The sequence below is a fragment of the Beta vulgaris genome, chromosome 5 (assembly GCF_026745355.1).
Source record: "Beta vulgaris subsp. vulgaris cultivar EL10 chromosome 5, EL10.2, whole genome shotgun sequence".
NCBI classification, from domain to species: domain Eukaryota; kingdom Viridiplantae; phylum Streptophyta; class Magnoliopsida; order Caryophyllales; family Amaranthaceae; genus Beta; species Beta vulgaris.
The window spans coordinates 21,396,511-21,411,239 of record NC_079206.1 but is presented as its reverse complement, the minus strand read 5'-3'; the positions used below and the strand labels follow the sequence as shown (position 1 = coordinate 21,411,239).

The window sequence follows — 14,729 nt, the reverse complement described above, 5'->3', positions numbered from 1 at the left end:
TTCAGTTCAGTTTAGTTCAATTCAGTTCAACTGTTTCATGCCGAATAGAATAGGCCATAAGGCATATTTTTCCTTTTGAGATATATTATGATATTAGGTTGAGTCTAGTATGTAGAAACATAATACATATCAAATAAGTGTACCAGAGTCCTGACTCCCTGAGTAATATAGCACATATAAATTTGTCAAAGCTTTTCCTAAGATGGAAACTTGAATTACAGAGCAGTATTGTTGATGTCGAATCGGATAAGATGGATCTCTTGTGGAAGATGGTGATTTTTGATACCAAGCGTCCGAATAATTTCCTTCAACTCCAGAATGAGCTCAGTTAAACGCATGCTGCGTTCAGTATAATTTTGGTGGTTGATGGTGTGTTGCACGGATAAGGCCATCTTCATGTTCTTCAGGTTTTCTATTTCTTGTACTATGAAATTATGTTTTGAATTCCAATAATTTGGCTTGCTGTCAATATAGCTTCACATGGCAAAACATATAGTACATTACTAATAAAATAAATTTGAACTTCAATACAATAAGTTTTCTAGGAGACTAGTACCAATTTTAATCTAAAAGTTTGTTTAGTTTAGTAAAAAGCAGTTGCCTAAGAATCAAAAGTACAATTACCTAGCATGTCATGTTTAGAAGACTTTTTTCATATTTCATACCTTTGTATAGCCTTCTTAAGCGCGTTTATGGTTTCAATTGGAGTGGAGGCATCTATGGAGAAAGGAATTTTATCCCACATTTCTGGACTTCTGTAGAAATTACTAATTGGCTTGGTTAGAAGAGCTGCATTTGGATAGTAGATTTTCTCCATGTCATATCTCAGGAAAACTGTAGTTAGTATATTCATCTCTTCTACAATCATCTGCACGTACGCGTGAGATTTCAATGAATTGCACCTAGAATAAAGCACGTTGAGCAGACAATAGAAATCTAGGAACATCAAACATATAAGTTACATTGAAAATAGATTCAAATCTCGTTAATTAGTAGAGGTGGATCAGATATATAATACTAGTTCTCTAAGCACGCGATGCGTGCGACAACAATTTTCCATTGTGATATTTCGTAATGTCGAATGGTTATTTTTACATGCATGCAATACATGCAATGACAACTTATTACGGTAGTTTACGTTGACAGTTTTCTTCGATAAACGTTTTGTTATGTTCAACTTACTAGAAAATGTTTTTAGCAAAAATGAGTTCAAATAAGCAAAAATAAGTTAAATAAAACATAATTGTATGGGTAGCATCCCAAGTCTACTGTTGGATGCACCCAGGTGTCTGACATAAAACTCTTCAAGACACGAACTCATCAGAACGGGACAAGTCTTCCTTGGTAATGGATTGAGATGATCCTCGTGGCCACCAAAAAGGACAAAATAAGGGAATCATCCCTCCAGCTAGACTAATCTTAGTCATACACGTGTCAAAGGATTACTCACCTAGTCGGATAAACTATACTACTATAAATAGCCAAATGGTACTATTCTGCAAGTACATTCTTTTGACCGGCTTCGTGAAATGTCAGCGGAGAAGAAAATTGGGCGGCACCTTTAACTAGTAAAAAACCAGCTGCCAACCCTTCAACCCATCAACTTGGGGTAGACAATAAACTTATGTTTGGCCGTCATTAGCGACCACCACCCTTTCTCAGTAGACTCGTTCCTCCGCAACCAATGAAGTCAACGGAAAAGGTTGAGAGTCTCGGGGAAATCCAAGAACCGACACAGCCAGACATAAGCAACAAGGTTCCTAACGGCCAAAGGACTTAGTTGGGTGAGACAAACGTTGAAGGCCTTTAAAATTTTTACCAGCACAAGGTCCAGGGGAAAACGTAGCCCGAATTTTAGATGATGGGCATAAATGGCTACGTGCCCTACCGGACAGTCTTTAACCTTAGCCTCACCTGCGACCACTAGTCTATAATAGTCCGGGAAGCAATATAACTCTTCAGCAACTCGACAGTAGTTGAGTGACAATGCATGCTCTCGTCAACTCTTGCAGATGGTCACTGTTTTCGGACCGCTGCTATAATCCAAGGGTAACCAAATCCCAGAATGCAGAGCATCGTCCCCGTTAGGGATGGGCTCGGGACGAGAAGTGGGAGCAATGCTAGAGCTATCCCTAATGGCGATCTCGGTTTGACGAATAGTCGGCTCCCGACCAGAAGTAGAAGGACCAGTACCAGCCTCGTCCATGCTGGAAATTGAATCTTTGTCTGAACCTAAATCAACAACAGGAGAATGAGAAGGGCCGACATTACCAGCAAGGCGGTCGTAAAAGCCATGACTCGATCCGCTAAGCTATCAAGCCAAGCATGTTCCCTCAAGGGTTGAACATCAAATCCGGGAACAGCATCAGGTGGGGGATTCCTAACGGTCCTACGAGCTAAGATTTGATGTCTCAACTCCCTTAGCGTCTGTCTATCACCACTCATCCTCGTGGACAAGTATTAAGAAGTCATATTCTCTTGCTCAAGGTTAGCTATCGTTAGGAAACTTAGACCTAAGCTCTTTCACCATATCGGCCGTAAGGGGTATGTCAGCTAGAAGGTGAGTCCGTTCTTTCGGAGAACTAGAAGTCAACGAACTTTGTTCGCCATTAGGGGAAGAGGGGGAAGACAGGTCACTTTCGAACATAAATTCACTATTTAAAGTTTTTTTTACTATCTGAATGGTCCGACATAGTTCTAAGTAACGAAAGGGCAACAAAAAACCAAAGGGGTTTTCGAAAGTGGTACCTGAACGAAATCTCGTCGGAAAATTGACCGGAAAAGATGGAGCAAGCCTTCCAAAGTTACAAAGAAAGTTCCCAAGACACAAAAGGAAGAAAATGTTAGCCCATAATGACGCCGGAAAATCAAGAGCTCGCCGAGAAAAAGTCGAGGTAGAAGAAAATAAACCCTCGAACAAAACCCAGAAAAAGAAACGAAATTTGAGGAAATTCTTCAAGAACAGTGAACGAAATGTGGTAAAGTATCTTCTTTGAGAGATTTGAGCAAGAAAGTTACAATTTTGGTAAGAAAAAGAAGCTTCGAGGTATTCGGAGAACTGAGAAAACCAGAAAAAAAAAGTCAAAGAAAGACGAAGAAGTTGAATAAAAAAACAAAGAAAAGGAAATATCGCTTTTAAATACTAGAATAGACGGTGGCGATGAAAAAACGCATCAAATGCTATCCGAGATCTTCGCCAAGTATCACCTCTACAGCACACCCTAATAAATAAAAGGGGGGAAAACGAGCGGGATTCCAGAAGCAGTAATGATTACACTTTTTTGAAATCTACAACTCATCCCTGGTCAACACGTGGCACCATCAGAGGAGTTACCCAAAAGAGCATGCAAAATTAATTCGCTTCGTCAAAGTCAACATCAACGACGGTCACGACCCTCGATGATCCTGGGGGGCTAGTTGTATGGGTAGCATCCCAAGTATACTGTCGGACGCACCCAGGTGTCCGACATGAAACTCTTCAAGACGCGAACTCATCAGAACGGGACAAGTATTCCCTGCTAATGGACAGAGATGATTCTTGTGGCCACCAAAAAGGACAAAATAAGGGAATCTTCCCTCCAGTCAGACTCATCTTAGTCATACACGTGTCAAAGTATTACTCATCCTGTAAGATAAATAGTACTCCTATAAATAGCCAAATGGTACTATTCTGCAGCTACATTCTCTTCCATACTAAAAATAGCTTATCACTCTCTCTAGCTTTTTCTATCTAATCCTTAGCGGACACTTACTGACTTAAGCGTCGGAGGGGGTTTCCTCGCATCCCCACCCCCCCGAGGGTAGCTCACTTTTGTTTTCTTGCAGCTCACCAGTCTCGGACAACCCTCGATTACTAACAGACTTCTCACTGGCCCGCCACTGTTTCAATACCGAATCAATAACCAAAATAGTTAAAGAAAGCATGCACTTCGAATTGATATTTTAAACATAGTACTAAAAAAAATATCCATAAGAATATTGTATACATCACCTCTTTAGTCAAGTTAATCTAATTTGATTAGCAAATAAGTTTATAATTGTAAATATATTAATTTATCTTTATTTATGCGTGGAAATCAAATAATAAAATAGAATATTTCTTTTCTAGTTTTCGCTTTTTTTAGTCCCAAATATGATTCAAATTTATGTTCTCTGTAATTGCAAAAATCACCTTCATATCTTTGGATTTTTCTTTTGTATTCTTTTGCATTTTGATTTAGTTGTGAACTATTCTCAAATGTAAAATGTTGTGTTGATTTGACTTTATCATTCTCCATGTAAATGACTTACATAAATTAAAATTATATAAACCCATTAAAATGATAATTTCTTTACATGACTACAATATTGTGAAAGTATATTGTTGCTTTTTTAATTTTGACAATTTTTCCTCTTGATGGAAGATTTTGATATCCTTAAATGAACTTGTTATCTTTGTTTTTTTATAATCGTTTTTAGTCTTTCCTTTTTTTTAAACCTAAATTTTTAAGTTATTATTATTTTAATTTTTTAAAATGGCTATAATTTTAATTGATTGATTACCCCTTATTATTTTAAAAATCTAAACAAAATTAATGTAATTAAGAAAATAAGGATATGATCTCTATTATACAAGGGAAGGGGGGAGGCTATGGTGTCCTCCTATCAAATTACTCAAAAGCCCTCATGATTTTTTAAAACTTAAAATATACCTCGTAATATTCACAACACATATTAAGTAACTTAACAAAAATAAAACTATCCTTCAATTTTTTCTACAAACCAATTCAAAAACTCAACTTCTATACATCGTCCAACAGTTACTTAAAATCGCCAAATATTGAAATTCCATTTATAACCTTCCTCATTTTTTTTTTCTTAAATCAACATCATCCCCTCACCTCCTGCCTGCCTAGCTGTCGCCACCACCACCACCATCATCTCCCTCACCTTCTGCCTTCCACCACCACCCACGCACAACATTCAAATTACAGAATGGAAACAAACGTCACTCTCTCGCCATTTCCAGAAATTGTCCCTCTCTCTTTCATCTCCATCAATGGCAGATCAAAAAGAGCTGCAAATCCCAATTTTTACTGTTTGGAAAAACAATGTCATTCTCAAGAACATCTTTCTCATCAACACTCCTCCTTCTTCTGCAACTCAACTTCAAACCCAGAAACAAAATCATGAAATTTCTAAAACCCATCAACAATTTGAAGAAACTTTGGTAATTGGTCAACATCCCAGCATTAGCCGCACTCAGTGACTTCGCACCTTCGCATTACGTTGCAGAGCCACGACGTCAATTTTTTTTTAAAATCGGCGAATGTCCGGCCAGGACGTTCACCAGTTTTTTTTAAAAAAATTGACGCGGTGGTGGAGGACGTTAGGGCGATGCGTGGAGGCCGACGGTGGTAGTGGGAGGTTAGGTGGTAGTGGGAAGGAGGTGGTGGTGGGGTGGTGAGGAGAAGCGGAGAAGGTGAAATGGCAGTAGGTTGGTGGTGGTGGGGGTGGGTAGTGTAGAAAAAAGGAAAGGATAAATTGGTCAATAAAAATATATTTTGGGCGATTTTAAGTATTTTATGGGGCGATGTTTAACAATCCTCTTCTAAAAGTCAAAACTAATAGGAATTAGCCCACAAATATAGAAAGTTTCTTAGAAACATAAATTGATTAAAATATTTTAATAAACTTGAATTAGCAGTAAATGAAGAAATAAAAATTAATCAACTCGAAAAATAAATAAATGAAAAAATTCAAAATTAACAAATTAAAATACGCGATTTTCTTATGTCCATTTTTTGAATGATATATTAACTATAAGTGCATATAATGTTTATCACATTGAAAAACAAATATCAACTTGCACTATTATAGAAAGTTTTTACTGCACATGTATTGGACGTACATAGAGGTAGTTATTTGAGAATACGAAAGTTCGACCTGAAAAAATTTGTTGCATACATCGCGTGCATATATAGTTAGTCATTTAACAAAGAGACACCATGCCTCCCTGCTTCACTTATATAATAGAAATGAATCGAACCCATTTCCATATTCAACTAGCAACGTCAAACAAATGAGTTACTATTAACGTACCTGAACGCCATCAATTTTGCAACGATCTCCTATATCGAAAGGGTGCATGACAAAGACAAACATGATGCAATCGAAGACGATTTTGCAAGTGTTGTGGAAGATGACACCCAAAACTACCATCTGTGTGATAATAAACGCGACTACTCTTGGTGTTGCTAATCCCATCATCATTAGAAACACTACAAATATTATCACGCTGACAATCGCTGAAGCTATCTTGTGAAGCTGCTGTACTGCTGTTTTGGTGTCGTTCAGGGAATGTGCTAGAGCCTTTCGTTCGAAATAAGCTCGTACCTTTTAATCACGTCAACGTAGGTAATTCAACATAATGAATATAGTAATATTATCTTTGGGTTGGCTGAAATCATGAAATTCAACTTCCGCATCGTCCTTTTTTTTTTTTTTTTTACTTTTATCATTTTGACCTTTTGTCACTATTTACATGTTCAATAATTATAAAAAAAATATTTGTATGTCCAATTTTGACCATATTGTATTATTTAAAGATAAGAAAGAATATAGTTACGTGTAAAAGCACTATAAATTGATACAAAGGGAGTATATTTTTACTTGCAATATACTCCACCAGTTTTAAATAATAAGACATTTTAGCTTAAAAATATTATTCAAAATATAAGACATTCTCCCATACCAATGTCAAACTAAATTCAAATTCAGACTATAAAGATAAGATTATAGGTTATTTTGTATCAACAAAACAATATTTATGTCAATTCTTATTACATATACAAATTTAGCTAAGACCAACTAAATTCTTGATATGTGTAAAAGTGGTTTACATGCCTTATGAATTGAAATGGGAGGAATTAGATCAACTTCAAATAATTTTTACTTGCAAACAATTGAAGATATTATATTCAAAGTTGTGCATTGTCAAACGTATAAATTGAAATGTTAGGAACGAAAAAATGTTAAAGAATATATCAACTATTTCTTCACTATTTCATCTAAGAATAGTTGTAACAGTTTCACTTTACCCTCTTTATATACAAAGTTTGACAAAAAAATTTAATTATTAAGATTTTAATGGATTAGTTTCAATATATATTTTTCACAAAATCTACTTCTTACAATTTTTACTAATAGATAACTAAGATATTGATAGTTAAAATTATATTTTGGTAGATGTAAAATTCAAACAATTGAATTCAATTTTTAAAAGGTAAGAAAAAGGTGCTCGATGTTACCGAATCGAAACCTTGCACAAGTCGAACCGGCATGGATTTGTGGGCAAGGCCCCTTGGGAGTATGAGAGAATGGTAAGGGGAAATCCCCACACCCAAAGTGCCTATAGTGGGGTTTGATCCCACAACCTCAAGGTTATTATGAGATACAAACCAAACTACTAGACCAAGTATAACTTGGTAAATCATTAAAATTATTATGGGAGAAAGATAGCACATAAACATAGGAGTATATATGTCATCATGCAGTTGAAGAGAACTTACGACCCAATTTCTGAAGGAGGACCTTGTAATCCTTCTAGTCTCAATTGCTCCTTCAAAGAGAGGGAGTATAACATGAATTTCAACTCTTTTTAAGAACCTTGCTAAATCCTCCTCCTCAATGTACCTTCCAACAACAAGTTAGGCATTAATTAATTATATTAAAAGTTACTTGATAGAATACATTAAAATTAATCTTGGATTTCAATCACCAGTTTAAGTTTTTGGTTAAGTTGATCCTTTTGATATGGTATCAGAGTCAGCGTGACAAGAAGGTCAGGGTTCAAATCTCATCCACTCCTTGTTTTTGAAGTTGAATATTTAGCGCTGGATATGAAGGGGAATATGCTACATCCACATTTCAAGCTCAACGACTCTTATATGGAGAAGCGTGATAGAAGATAACACCAATTTTGATGCTCCAACCACCAATTACAACTTTTGGTTGGATTGGCGTTCAACATTTATGCAATTGTAATGAAAAGAAAGCTTTTAAAGATTCTACACCAAATATACCTGGCCACTCGTAAGCCAATACTACCCCCTTAACAAACAAAGATCACATAGGTCAACCTTTTTTGATCTTAAGTTTTAATTTATTTAATATCATTTGTTTCGGGTAAAAATTTGGAAGGTGGGGGATGAATCGAGATTAGGAGTCGATGGTTGATGATGGTGACCGGTCACTCGGGGAATGAAGTGAGCCTTGCAAAAACGAGAGTTAGACTATCCCGGAAGTGAGTATCCGGGATCTCCCCTCCGATGATCAAGTCAATTAGTTGCTTTAATCGGTAAATGTGAATTGGTTTGTCTAGAATTCGTTACCTCAATAAATGGGGATCTAATCCCTATTTATAGGCGTTGAAATGTGTGAAAAATACCCTGTCAGGCTGGCACAAGGCCCGAGGATAGGTGGGACCCACTAGGTGCCTTGCCAGGCTGGCACAAGGTTTGAGAATGAGTGGGGCCCATTAAGAACTTATATGGCTCAAACATCATTATTTCTTGCCTCTTTCATTTGGCCACCTCTAATTTGTGAGTTGTAATGCTATGGATCGATAAGTTCTTATTGTCTTCAAATTACAAGAATAAATTTCAGTAATATAATGTTTTGGTTGGTAAAACAATTTTTTTAATAAAATTAAATTTTAATAAATAAAATCATACCGCTAATATCCCATGAACAACCCCATAGGACATAGGTGACTGTGAATGGTTTCCCATATTGAATATGAGTAGAAGAATAAACAACTTAATAAGTTTAAGGAGTTACTCCTCATATTGACAATTGTTTTTTAGATGAAACCTTTTTTGAATTTGTAAGTTGTGCAAACTGTCTCTATTAACTGGTGCAACCCAATCCTTTTAAGAAAACCTCATAGTATTGTATATCAATCCAATTATCAAAAATCAATTTCAGTTAATTACAATTGAATTTGATTAGTAAAATCAATTGAAAAATATGATGTGCCATGGGCATAGGCCACCAGTACATTTAGGCATGAAATAAATTATGGAAAAACTAGCAACCTACAAAAGAATTCGATTATCATAAAAATTTTGCAATCAATTATCTAAACAAGTAAAAATAAAACATGCATGTGGCTCATATGAGCTATGGGAGTGGCATACAAGTAAATGTGACTTACTTTGCACCACGTTTTGCAACATGCTTGAAGATGCGTTTAGCAGTAGTTCTGGCTTGCAATTCACTTGTAATCTCAGATTCAGCTTTTCCATATTCATCAACCGTCTTTGAAATTGGGGACAAACCAGAAGCTCTTATATGATTTATCAATCTCCTTAATGTCCAAATCGATGTCGGATTTTCCATGCTTAACTTTCTCAAATCCTCCATATCCAATTTCCTTGATCCATATTTTTTTGATCTTATTGCATTCTTAGCATCCTTCCATCTTGTAGGCAGTGATGTTGATCTTTTTATTGTTTCATGTTCTTCCCATAATAATTGATCCGATGGCGGACCTACATTAATATGTGGAACTTTCATTTCTTTCATACATTATGTTCTTTACCATACTAATATTTGTATACTAATACTCCGTCCATTTCAAAATATAGTTTTTATATCTTAGTCGCTAACACGCATTTTTAACCATCAATATTTTTAGTTACATATTATAAAAAAATATAAAAGTTGATATTATAAAACTACACACTAATAAGACAAATATATATAACAAGATTGCACATGAATATATATTTTTTGTGTACATCAATGAAGATATATAGTCAAAAGTTTATAATTTAACCATGAAAAATAAAAAGAAAACTATATTTTCAAAAGGAGGGAATATGTACTGTTCCACGTTCTTCCAAAAGTTTGGATTAACATCACCATATAAATTGTGCAAAAAGTAAATGTTTCTGAAACTATGAGTGCAATAATATGTAAGAAAGACTGAAAGAATAATGTTGCCGTTTCTTAATCACGCATTCCGGCATATGGAGAGATGTAGACAAAGATGGCGATATTTCTATGAGTGGAGGGAAAAAGAAGGGTCGGATACCTCATTACGATTTTGGTAGTCGGTAGATGGAGCAAAGATGGTCAACAATAAATATCTCCATTAGGGATAAACATGAACAAAAATTATTAAAAGAGACGGTCTAATCTTCATATAAAAGTAGACTTAGTGACTAAATCAATTAAACTAGTCACCGAAAGAAATTAACCTAGTCTTATTGGGCTAATTTTTTTTAATATTGGGCATATCATTGCCTAATTTTAATTTAAAAGTAGGCGGTCTTACAAGCCAAACTCGTCTCTTAAAAAAAATATCACCGCACAATCATTTCTTAATCATTCTCTTTAACAATGACCAAATATGGAAAAATTATCTTCACAAATATAAAAAAAGTATATCAATTAAAATGAGTCTTTATTTGTTTACATCGAGAAAAATAGAGCTACTAGTATATGTCATACTATTCTTCTATGTACGCGATGCGTGCGTCGATTGTTTGGGTAGATTTTTAATAAAATTCATCAAAATATAATTATAGAAGTATGATTTATAATTATTACTCCCTCCGTTTCCTAAAGATCTTCCCACTTACTGTTCCTATAGATACCAAGGTAAATCAAGTTGTGTGGGGCATGGTGTGAGTAAAGTAGGAGAGAGAAAGAGATTAAGATAAATAAACAAATAAAAAAGGGTTAATGTAGGAGAGAGAAAGAGAGTAAAATTGAATTAATAATGTAATGGTGGACCATATGATAGTGACATGAGAGGGTAAATAGGGAAATTTGTTTTGCCAAATAAGGAATAAAGCAAAAGAGGAAAGATCTTTTGGAAACACCCTTAAACGGAAAGAGGGAATATCTTTAGGAAACGGAGGGAGTATTATACAGACTATTGTAATCTATAAAGTTTTTAGAAATTGAAATAAACATTTAGATGTAAAGTTTTGTAGTCAAATTAAATTTGTAATTTTTTTTATTGAGTAATCATATTTCTCATTATGTCAAGTTACTTTGTTAATGCTTATTTAGTTTCTTGTTGAAAAATTTGACCCATCTTTAAGTTAGGAAAGGATATAATTGTAGAAAATCTGAATATGATTTTAATTGATAAAGACTCATTTTAATTGACACATTTATGATCAAATAGTAAGTTTTTATTTGTATAGATTGTGTTGGGTGAACTATATTATCCAAAAATTTACTATTTGAAATATTGATTATATCATATAAAAACTGACTATATCATACAAACATTGACTATACAAAGGTGAGTTTATTATAAAACTGTCTATACAAATAAAAAGTGACTATATTAATACTGTTATATTATATGATACTTGATGCATAATAAGTTATTTTACACCAGGTCCATTCAATTATTTTTACATACTCTTAAGCATTTGCTAAATCTATATACTAAAGATAGTAGGAATATAATGTTACGAACTATGCGCAAACACAATAAAGGTATAAAGCTTTTAAAGCATGAAAACCTTTCAGATGAACCTAATAGGTTTTTAAATCGTTTACAATTTTGAAGGCTAAGCAATTTTGGTGCGGATAAATTAAGCTTGAAAATAATTCGGATATGAGATTTTACTATTTCGGAATAAATTATTATCTTAGAAAAAGAAGGGCATTAGGTCCTCATATATTGTTTAAAATAATGATCAAGGGAATTTTCACCATTTATAGTTAAGGTTTAGTCGAATTCGCAAATTGTCTTTGTTAAATTTAAAATTCACATAGTACATTGAGGTATAGCCAAATTCACAAGTTATCCTCGTCAAATTTAACAACGTAACCTAAATTTCTAGTAAAAATTATTCAACACTTTTTAATGACACTATTCACAAATTTATGCTTGATTATTATTTGTGATTGATGTGTAAAGAAAAATATACTCATGTTTGATTTTGTTTGATTAGTTTCAATAGCCACTTTTAAAATATCAACTTTTTATAGTTTTTACAAATGCAAATTTAGAGATATTAATGTTCAAATATTTACATTTACAAACATTAAAAAAAATAAAGTGTAACTATTTTAAAAAACACTTAGAGGTTGTTTGGTATAGAAAACATAAACGGAATGGAAATGATTTGGATAAGGAGGGGAAATGGAAATAATAACTGTTACCTTTAATTATTGTTAGGTATCTTAGTGGAATGGAAATAATTGAGAGGATTATGATTGAGGAAAGAAACGTGATTTTTTCCACTAGTTTGATAAGGGTAACAAATGGGGGGATTATGTTTCCCCTTGGAAACGGTATTTGTTACTTAACACTCATATCAAACAATTAGAAATGGAAACACTTATTTGAATCCGTTTCCTACATCGAAATTTTCCATACCAAACACCCTCTTAAAAGAGATGTACGATCATCAATATTCAATGTCAAGGTGGTTCATAAATTATAACAACCAGAGGAAAAAGTGTAAATAAGTCCCTTCAAAAAAAAAAAAAATGTAGATAAGCAAGAGCAACGAATCCTAAAGAATTACCTGAGAGTGTGTCAAGTATGTAGTGATGAAAGACGCTTTCTTTCATACGGTCAAAGTAAGTCCTCACATGAAAAGAGGAAGCAAGAGTTTTCACCAACACAATCTTGGTCAACCATATGATTGCTCCAGCAAGTACAGCGACTAGCAAATGAGATACCTTCTTCACCACCTTATTATTTCGATGCACTCGTGCATTGAACATACAAGTCCAAGCCAATAACACAAGCGCAAGCCAAATAACACTTTGAATACTCTTTCTTAACCCATACACAAAGTATAACACCTTCTCCCTTAGCATGAAGTTTCTCTCTATCACAAACACCAAGAAACTCACAAGCCACCCCGAGCAAAGGCGGCCGCTAAACACCACCATCACCATTAGGCACCACTGCCACGGCACTAGCCCCCACGTCGGGCGGTGTCGAAGGAAGGGTAAAGTAAGTGAAAGGACCAAGCAAGTCACTATAACAAAGAACAATGACCACTCTCCCACTCTCCTCCACTTGATCTTCCTTTTCTTTTTTTTACATGTGTGATACTTTTGACTCCCAATTTTCTCTTCCTCCTTTTCCTCGGAGGAAGAGGGGGAGGAGAAGTCCAAGCTACTAAAAGGACCAATACTATTATTATTATTAATATCATTCATATCTTCTTCTAAGATAGTTTGATCCATGTCAAACTGATCAGTGACATTTATTTTGGAACGGAGGTTGAACTTATTGTTTCGAGATTTAGGCTTGGACAAGGTAAGACGATGAAGGGGGGTTCTCTTTCGAAGCGTTTTTCCTGATAATAATCGAGGCTTCTTTAAATCTTGTCTATCAATGGTGTTTGTGTTAGGATGCCCTGAGGGCAAGGATTGGTTGCCTTGAGTATGACTATCGGATAAGAACACAAAAACTTCATCACCTGAATGAGAATCACCACAATCTATCTCCATATTTCCTTGGTTTATTTTTCTTCTTCTATTTTTGGTAACTTAAATTGAAAACTAGTTTTCTAGCTAACAATAATTTATATTTGATTCGTATTACCTAGTATCTTAGTAAGGGTCCTCCTTGTTACAACGCATTACACACTTTTGAGTGGGTCGTTGACTAAGTACACCATGCATTGTCTATTTTGTCTTGGAGTAGAATTGTATATGAATAGTTGAATGTAATGAATCTAAAGAGTAAAGAGTTCTAGTCACTCTCAGCAGATGAATGATTAACGAATCATTTCAACGCCACCTGTTGTAGTACTGTTTGATGGAAATCTTGTACTCACATTTCGTAGCAACTAGCTCGCTGCTCCATGTACGTAAGTTAGGACTTAGGTAGTATTGAAATCTTATTAGTAGAGAGGATAATGTATAAAAGTTTACATTATCAGTCGTGGATGATTTAGAGGGGTCAGTGAGGATATTGCAGTATCCCGAAGGAAAAAAAAAAATTAAAAAAATAATTCTAAGTGACCATTTGGTGTTTCTGTGACTGACAGCATGAGTCCCATGTAATTTAGAGCGTCGGTTTAGGGTAAGTTTATCTTCCAGACTCAACTTCAAACTTCAAAATATGTCATACTTCCTCTGTTTCTAAATAAGTGCAACACTTCTTGTTTTCACGTTTGCCAATGCATTATTTTAACCGTTAATATCTTCAATCATCAATAAGTAAAAATTATAAAAAGTTGATATTAAAAAAATTCACATTCAGACGAATCTAACAAGATCCCACATGACTATGTTTTTCCTAAAATGTAAATCACCAAAGCTAATTAAAGTTTAAACTGTGAATAGTAAACACTATGCAAATGTTGCACTTATTTTGAAACGGAGGAAGTATTACTTTTTCACTATTTTTTAATTTTACAGACTCACTTCAGATTTATTATAATTCTATACTTTATCTCTCAAATTATTCACAGACTATGTTTTAAATTGACTTTACAAAATAAAAATAAAAATAAAAGACAAATGTTAACTTTTAAGTGGCTAGAAATTTCACTCCTTACGTGTCATAGTTTTGGATGGATTCTTTGATTATCAAACTCACTCCAAGACTCCCATCTTTTTCTTTCAGCATTATTGCATAGTCTTTGCTCAAGACTCTCAAAGTTTGTCAAAACGAAAAATCTAAGTTTTCATTTATTACTTCTTACTTCTGCAACTTTTTTTTGGTCGTAATTTAAATAATATTTTTATCA

The 14,729-nt window shown here is 34.3% G+C and overlaps 1 protein-coding gene across 3 annotated transcripts; it reads right to left on the bottom strand.

The window, feature by feature from the left end:
- Positions 1–47: 47 nt before the first annotated feature.
- LOC104893075 (mechanosensitive ion channel protein 10) lies at positions 48–13,574 on the bottom strand. Of its 3 annotated transcripts, XM_010679141.4 has the most exons (6): positions 12,543–13,565; positions 9,197–9,533; positions 7,551–7,674; positions 6,082–6,375; positions 666–868; positions 48–474 (listed from the first exon to the last, which is right to left on the bottom strand). In XM_010679141.4, exons 1-6 carry the CDS (start codon positions 13,480–13,482, stop codon positions 216–218), a joined length of 2,157 nt encoding a protein of 718 aa, XP_010677443.2. In that variant the 5' UTR covers positions 13,483–13,565; the 3' UTR covers positions 48–215. The 3 variants fall into 3 exon arrangements, with proteins under 3 accessions (XP_010677443.2, XP_048500683.1, XP_048500684.1); XM_048644726.2 differs by lacking the exon at positions 6,082–6,375 and having other exon boundaries at positions 12,543–13,567; XM_048644727.2 differs by lacking the exon at positions 48–474 and having other exon boundaries at positions 667–902; positions 12,543–13,574.
- Between the last annotated feature and the right edge of the window lie 1,155 nt (positions 13,575–14,729).

Excerpts from the sequence above, each read along its gene's own strand:
- LOC104893075 (XM_010679141.4), bottom strand. The coding sequence starts at position 13,482 with ATGGAGATAGATTGTGGTGATTCTCATTCAGGTGATGAAGTTTTTGTG. Across the intron at positions 9,534-12,542 it reads CATACTTGACACACTCTCAG|GTCCGCCATCGGATCAATTA; the intron begins GTAATTCTTTAG and ends ATATTAATGTAG. Across the intron at positions 869-6,081 it reads GCAAAATTGATGGCGTTCAG|ATGATTGTAGAAGAGATGAA; the intron begins GTACGTTAATAG and ends GCGTACGTGCAG.